The sequence below is a fragment of the Xiphophorus maculatus genome, chromosome 8, assembly GCF_002775205.1.
Source record: "Xiphophorus maculatus strain JP 163 A chromosome 8, X_maculatus-5.0-male, whole genome shotgun sequence".
Lineage (NCBI taxonomy): Eukaryota > Metazoa > Chordata > Actinopteri > Cyprinodontiformes > Poeciliidae > Xiphophorus > Xiphophorus maculatus.
In genome coordinates, this window is record NC_036450.1 from 6,748,066 (window position 1) to 6,756,388 (window position 8,323).

Here is an 8,323-nt window from a genome sequence, read left to right on the forward strand (position 1 = left end):
CCGGCCCGGTCACCAGCTGTTGGAGCCGCTTGGCACCGCAGCGCGCATCCAGCAGCCTCTCAAGGAGGAACTACACGCGGATGGAAACAATCAATTTTCCAAAATGGGGATCATTTAAAGGCACTTAAACAATTGCGATGAATGGCATTAATATTTCATGCCGCTCCCTGCATTGTTTGTGGACAGCAGGTCGGAGTCGCTGCTGTCTGCAGGCGGGGAGGGTGGACGCCATCTTCGGGAAAACACACCGAGTTGTTTCAAATTCACCCAGATTTCTGTTGTCTGGTTCACATAAATCCAGACTTTGCGCTTGGAAGAATTTAAACAAATGTTCGTGTATCAACAATAAACATATTGTTCCTAAATCCACGTGTTGATTCCCCTCCATGTTCCCCACAAAACTCCAACAGCGCTTCACGGCATTAAATGAAAGACATCTTTTTTTATTTCCACATTTATAAAAGTAATTCTTTTTTACATCAAATCCCCCCTTTTGTTTTTTTTTCTTTTTTTTTGTTTTGAATCAGTCCAACCTTTGCTGTGAACTTCACTAAAAAATAAAAAATAAACTTCACCACTTTTTAGGAGGAAACGTCTTTCAAAAAACTCAAATGTAAAAAAAATAAATAAATAAAAAGAAGAGGGATGAAATCGAATAAAATCCAGGAAATGTAATTATACCAAAATCACTCCACAAGGTTGATATCTGCAATATACATGTTCACCAATATAAAGGAGAGTCGGAACAGTACGGAGTTATTCTCACAGCTTCATATGAAATAACAGAAATGATGCACAACGTCAACAAATCCACCTGAGCTCAGGGCCCAAGCCTGATTAATCGATTATCGATAAAAATACAAAATTGAGGCCTCACCGAGGTGGTGCATTAAAATCTGTTGGGGGACTAAAACCGCGTTTTAGATATAAATAATTTGACATATTTAAGTCAGCAAGAGCCAAAGTTTGTGGATCCAAACATCCAGTCCGTCCGTATATTTATTGTCGCACCAGTTCGGTTTAAACTGGACCGAACAAACAATCGAACAGGAAAAATCCTCTTATTTCTTATTTACACGTTAACGACTCGGATGAATGAAAAAACTAAAAAATATTCTTCCTTTGGATGATACAACTACTTTTTATTCAGACATGAAAGTTTGATCATTTTACCTGTAAATAATAATAATAATAATTAATAATTAATTGGCTGGAGGTTGAATACCGGAGCCCGAATACTGAAACTGGGTGTAAATAAATACTTAACTTAAAGGCTTTATTGCCTTCTGAAAAATAAATACATTATAAATAAAGCTTCTGTCTCACAAAGACAAACAAAAACAACAACAAAAAGTCCGTTTAGAGTCTTTTCGGCTCGGTTCCGTCCAGTTTCGTCCCATGGACTGTTCGTCGTTGTCTCTTTATTTTGTCCTGTTCGTTCAAAGCGGGTCCAGTTTGGCCTGTTAAAGCTCAGCGGGGGGGCCCGGCTCACCGCTGCTGCGCAGGCCGGGGAAGCACTCCGGACATGGGGGGGAGTGGAGGCGGCGGGGGCGGCGGCTCTCCGCCCCCCTGCAGCCCGTGCAGGAGGATCCGCGGGACCAGCGGTCTCTGTAGGGCCGGCGGGGGCGCCGAGGGGCCCCTGTACAGGTACAAGGCCGCCCCGGGGTCCAGGTTGGACACCAGGCTCTGCGGGTAGAAATACGGGGACGGGAACATCCTCTGCAGGGCGGAGTAGTTCCCAGCTTCCGCCAGCAGCTCCAGCCCGACCGCAGTCTGCCGCTTCCACTTTGTCCTGCAGAGAAATAAAACGGGCTGTTTTTAGTCTTCCTGCAGCCGCCAGCGATTGTGTTTGACACGCCAAAATATCTCCCATCTGTTAACCTGGGATCCAATTAGAAGTAGGGAATGTTTTCCTCTTCTTTTTTTTTTCTTCTTCCAGCCTCTCTTACCCCCCGCTCTGTTTTTAAAATCACCCAAATCTCCAGCCTGCCACTTTGTGTTCACACCCAAACACAGCGTGCACTCCGCGCAGGTGAATAATTCATCATAAAGATAATTGAGTAGATATAGTAGTTTGTTTGAATTATTAATATGCACACATGCAACGATGCATTATTCATAAGCAACTCCGACTCAAATTGTGTTTTTTTTAATATTTATTTATGTCATTTAGCTGCATGAGAGTTAGAAATAAAATGAAGGATAAATAAACAAACTCAGGTTAATTCAGTCACAGACTGTGATGACCAGCTTGGTTTCTGCCATAAATGTTGAAAATAAATAAGAAATAATTTCCTGAGCATTTAAAAAGTAAAATAAAAAATTTAAAGAAACAATTCACGGACCTGTTCTTTCTATAAATATATTTATAAATTCTCTACAAAGTGAGTGAAAAAAGAGAAGACTGCTTTTTTCAAAATGTGACTAGAAATTAATCAAAATTGATCAAATGGGCCATAATAAAGTCATATATCCCAAATAAAAAATGTTTCTGACCGACCTAAAATACACATTATTATAAATCTGTTGACAGAGGCACAAAAAGTGGGTGCGACTCGTAGGGGCGCCAAACGATGGTGGACTAATTATTTTTTAGTCGTCATTTTCTGTATTTGACAGCTGTTTGTGCATTGAAACCCCCCAGGGGGGGCTGTAATGTGTCTGCATACCCCTCCGAAAGTACTTAGCTGCCTCCCTGTCCACGGACGTCAAAGTGGATATGGGCCCCATATGGGTGTTAGCTCTGGCTGGATGGGTTCTAAGTGATCCTGCGCTCGCAATCGGCTTCTTGAAGGGGACCCACTTAAATAAATAGTTGGGGACCCAATGTAGGATTTTAGTGGGTCTCAAATGGGTATTAAGAAAATCTGTTCTAATTGGACAACACACCCAGGACCGGATGGGTCCCACAAACTGCCCAGAGATGACCAACATCAAGCTAATATAGGGAGTTAATAACGAGGGATGATTAATGAAAACAAAGGCAATCACTCCTGGACTTGTATTCTTCATCCAGTCCCTTATGGGTCCCATTAGTAAATGTAAGACATTCTTGGACGTCGACGTTTCGGAGAGTTGGGTTAACTCATTTGGGAACTGATGACAAGCAGAAGTTTTTATGGTTTAGGATTGTCAGAGCTGAAAAAGGTCTTAAAGTCATAAAGAAACACAAAATTATTTTAAAAACTAAAAATAAATTAAATTAAATTAATTTCGGGGTTACAACCGTCGGCCATTTAACATTTAAATTCTTCTTCCTGACTGAAATTTTAAAGCGACAAAGACGCCATGTTTTTTCTTCTCAGCTCTAACTGGGCCTGAACTCATGCTAGGCTTTTAATATGAGACCCATTGGGTTGACTCAATGCAACACACATTGGCAAAACCAAATGGGTCCCCTCTCACTTGGGCATCACATCTAGGATCCATATGGGTCCCACTTTTTGAACTTTTTGATCTAGTGGAACCCATTCATGCTAATCAAACCAGTGGTTAGGATGAAGCTACCCAGTATAATCCAATCTGGGACCCATTAATGGGCTCCATATGTTCTATAAATGTTGGTTGACTATAATATCTAAATAAGAAAAGATACAAAAAAGTTGTTTCTGGGACTTGGACTATTATTCCTGTTTGATTTCTGACCTTGTGACCTTTGCTGCATGTCTTCCCTTTTTCTCTCCACCCACTTCCTGTCTGACTAACGTCAATAAAAACCACTGGAGCTACAAAACCCTTAAGAAATAAATCCAGTCTTTAATCCAGGCTTTGTCCAACTGGAAACTGTGGTTCTGAACCACCAATTGTAAAAAACTGAAATAAGACGTTAAGCGATGAACACGGCGCCGTCAGTCGTTGATCCTAAAGTCAATTATCCCCCAAATGCAAAAGAAAACATCGATTCCATCAAAACGATGTGAAATCGTAAAGCGGAGGCACTTACGTTTAATTTCTGATGCATTTTTCTGGCCTAAATAAGGAAAATAATTGTTTCAGACCAGCAGTTTGTTATTAAGCTGTAAATAGATGGTTGATAAAAAGTGAAAAATAATTGGTGCATTTGGTCTCTTTCCTCTGTTCTCCATTTTATGCATTCAGAACTGAAATAAGGTGCAGCGACGTTTTCTTCTCTCTTTCCATATTAAACAAACATTTAAAATTGTATAAAATTGTGTTGTGTATGTTGGACCCTGACAGCTGGACAGGAGTTAAACACTGAATGTCTGGGATGGACATTAAGAGAATATTTTCAAATTGTGGGAAACATCTGGGTTCTACATCTGGATCTGGACCCAACTTTCCAAGGCACATCCTCCAAATTGGGCCCCATCTGGTTGATTAAACAAACTAAACAAACTGATGTGTTGTTATGTTTTAGGGAAACGCATAAACTTTTAGCACTTTCCGGCTTTTTGACTTGCATAAATGTTTGCAGTTTGTCATTATAGAACCAATAAAAAATGGTTTAAAGTTGAAGAAACAATCAACTTTATTCTCCTTCTTTCATTAGAATAAAATAAATAAATAATAAAATAAAGCAAACACATTTTCTTTCCTGTTGATAGAAATTCATCTGAATGTGGCTTAAAATACATTTTTAAAACGTCTAACCAAAGTCTCTGGAGAAGATTCTTGGACGGAAAAGTCCAACTTTGACACATTTTATTAGCTAAATTAGAGCTGATGGAATAAAAGATAAAGTGTTTTGAGGTTTATAGGTTCAAAGATGAACCTTAAAGTTCAAAATAAACCAAATGCAGCTGTAATTATTTTAAATGGATGGAGAGAAAATGTGAATTATTCAGTTTCAGCCATGGAAGTGAACGTTCTCCTCAGTGGGAAACCAGATTCTCTCCTCGCTCCTCGGACCCAGTAAAAAAAACAAAAAAAAAACCAGCAGAACCGGCGGCGGTTCGGTCCTCACCTCCGGTTCTGGTACCAGGTCTTGACCTGCGTGTCGGTGAGGTTGAGGGAGGCCGCCAGCTCCATCCGGTCCTGGACGCTCAGGTACTTTTGGCGCTCGAAGCTGCGCTCCAGCTGCGCCAGCTGGTGGTCCGTGAAGGCCGTCCGGGCCTTGCGGGGCTTCTTCAGCCGGACCTGGGGGCTGTCCCGGCTGCTGGAGATCTCCCGGTCCCCCTCCTCTTTCACTGCCGAGCAAAAGCAAACCAGGAACAATGTTGAGAGGAAGAACACGGGAGGAACATTTTGTCTCATAAAGGCTGGAAATATTTGCGCATCAATAATAGTTTTTTAAACAAATAAAAAATATATTTTAAATTGGTTTTATAGAAAGAAAATGTCATTGATTGAGCTGAAATGTTCTGGTTTTCAGAGAGCATGAATTATGAATCGTTTTTATTGAAAATGTTAATATTATACGCTGAGAAATAAAGGCGTTTTATTTAACAATATCAGTTTAATTTGCATATTTGGTCCATAAAGTGTCTTAAAATGACAGTCGTTGAAAATTGAAGGTATATAACTGATATTATTTTTTTTTTTTTTTTTGCTTAAAACGCAATTCCAGCTTCAAAATTTCACTTTTATTTATTTTGTAAATTACAAAAGCGCTTGTGTTTAACGCGAGGAATTTACCTTAAAGTTTCACCAAAACGTGATTTTAAGCGCGCAAAGCGGCTTTCCTCGCTGCGGGGCTGTTTGATTTTTGGCCTTAAGTTGTTATGAGAAGCTCCTTCAATATTCATATTTCAGATCTGATGTTTTCCCCGTCAGCAGAGCCGCGACGCCTTTGTTCTTTCCACGCGTGGAGGCGCAAAGAAACCACATACACGAGTTCTTATAATCCATTCTGAAGGAGAGACGCGCGAACAGAGGCGAGAGATGTTGAATAGCGGAGGCATCACAGGAAGCAGCGCGGTAATAATCCCCCTAATTGAGCCACGGGGGGACGGAGCTGCAGCCTTTCCACGCGCGGCCGCCGCAACTTCACAGGAAGGGGAAAAACCACGAGCCGCGCGCGCTCACACGTCTGATTAAAGCGCCGAAATCAGACAAATTGGATCAAATCCGGGCGTCACAGTAAAGGTGCGCGTGGCTGCTTTTTAAAAAAATCAATCAGTTATTGAAATAAATCAATGAATCGATCAGGAGCTGGGCGCACACGCGGGGAAAATGAGCGGTTCAGTTTAAATCTTCAAACAAAAATGTGTAAAATGTGAATTTTGATATGAAATCTGGTTGAAATGAAACGAGTTGTTGAGTTTGGAGCTTCAGAGACATTTGGTGTTTTCTGCCTCCATCAGAGCAAAACGCGCCGCGAACAAACTTAACAAACAAAAACCTGAGAATTAAATCAAAAATAACAAATGACGAATTTAAATTAAGTGATTAATATCATTTTTAAATCGATTAGATTGGAAATTTTGCAGTTTTTCTACAGCGTTTGGTTCAATGTAATCGATATTTCCGCTTTATTTAAGTTTCTCGTTTTAATTCCACATGAATTATTAAAATGAAATATTGAGTCTAGATGGAAAAAATCTAAAATATTTAAAATAAAAATTCAGTTAATTGCCAAAAAAAAAAAAATACAACTGTGGATCAGATGAATGTGAATCACAAACATAAACAGAAAATCTGATCCTGTCGGCCGGAGATGGATCAAGATTAATGCAGCATATTTATGGACAACATGCAGAAAGTTATTTTTGTTGTTTGTTTTTTTCTGTTTCCTGAATAAAAAGTTTTTAAACAGAAGGGAATGTTTCGGGAGAAGTTGCTACCTTTATACTCGCTGTCCGATGAGGAGTTGCTGTGGATCTTTTCGATGAAATCGTCGGCTATCTTGGCGGCCAGCCGCCCGGCCTCCTGCGTCGGCTGGCCGTTGCTGGAGTAGGGCGCGCAGGCGGCCAGCGGCTTGCAGTCCGCCAGGATGTCCCTGATGAGGAAGGAGGAGGTGACGGTCCGCTGCTGCGCGCCCGCGGAGATCTGTGCGTGCTGCAGGTGCGGCGGCAGCCCCGCGCTGTGCACCTGCCTCTGGGCTGCCTCCTCCACGCACTCCCGGCGGGGCGACGGAGGCGACGAGCAGCCGCTCTCCACGTCCGATCTGGGGCTGAACTCCAGCGGCGAGCGGCACTCCCCCGGCAGCAGGCCGTCCGCCTTGGACAGCGGGCTCCCCGGCCGGTGGGACAGCAGCGAGTCGATGCCGAAACTGGACCCGTTGGTGGACGCCTCCATTGTTCCGATGAGGCCTTTTTTTTTTCTTAATCTCTCTTTTAAATGACCATTTGGTTTCAGGTGCAAGTTTTACTCTGAGAAAGCTGGATTATGTTCGGACTTCTCCGGAAAACGCGCCGCTGCCGCTTATTTTCATCCGCTTTGCCTCCAGTCCTCCTGCCGGTTCGGGCGACGGAAATAGTTCCAGATAAAAATTCAAGTGAAAACAGTTCGCTTATCCAATTTTCTTGAGGTCGGCGATCAATAACGCAGCTGGTGCAGGAATCGATGGGGCTTGAGGGAGAGGAAACGTTCCCCAGGTTTCAGCACCATGGACAGGAACCGTCCTCCCGCCGGGCTCGGTTCGGCCGCATTCCTGTGCGGCTAGAGCGGGTTTCAAAACCGGGCTTTAAAGAGCTGGAAGCGGAGCGACAGGAGAGTCCGGAGCCGCTGTGGGAAGGAAGGAAGGAAGGAAGAAAGGAAGGAAGGAAGGAAGGAAGAGGAGGAAAAAAGGAGAGATAAAGCAGGTTAAATAGTGACAACTGGGGAAGTAAAAGCGACTTGATGCGGCTGCGGTGGGAGGGAATCCCAAAAAATTGAACTTGAGGAAAAGTCAGGAGCGAGGTTTTAAGAGCGCCTCGTCCACGTGAGTCCCCAGTGACAAGCCTTGATTGGCTGAGGGGAGCCGGAGTGGACCTCCCTCCTTCCTCCCTCCGTCCGCTGCGCTTCCTCTCTGCCTCATCCTCGCTTTGATAGGAGACAGTGGATTCATCAGAGACTCAGATCCAACTGTTTACAGGCAATTTTCACACTGTTTGCTTTCATTACATCATTGATGAGGCTCATAATGGGGTTATTATGAGCAGCGGCTCGCTGCTTCCTCCTCGACTCTTCTTCTTCTTTCTCCGGATCTCTTGCACATCATCATCATCATCTTCCTCTTCTTCTTCTTCTTCTTCTGTGTTTTACATTTTGGCATTCACCATCTGCTGAGTTTTATTCTGTTGTTAATCCACTGAAACGTCTACATTTTATTTATGTTGAATCCAGTTTGGCTCAGATTTATTATTATCATTTTAGTTATAAGTAATTATATATATTTTTTTCTTTTCTTAAAATATTGTAAAAGAAAAAAAAGTGAAACTCC

At 42.4% G+C, this 8,323-nt stretch overlaps 1 protein-coding gene across 1 annotated transcript; it reads right to left on the bottom strand.

Moving 5' to 3' along the window:
• Positions 1-446: 446 nt before the first annotated feature.
• LOC102222083 (barH-like 1 homeobox protein) lies at positions 447-7,912 on the bottom strand. Its single transcript, XM_023337830.1, has 3 exons — positions 6,744-7,912; positions 4,925-5,147; positions 447-1,792 (listed from the first exon to the last, which is right to left on the bottom strand). The coding sequence occupies exons 1-3, from the start codon at positions 7,195-7,197 to the stop codon at positions 1,489-1,491; spliced, it is 981 nt and encodes a 326-aa protein (XP_023193598.1). The 5' UTR covers positions 7,198-7,912; the 3' UTR covers positions 447-1,488.
• Positions 7,913-8,323: the final 411 nt, after the last annotated feature.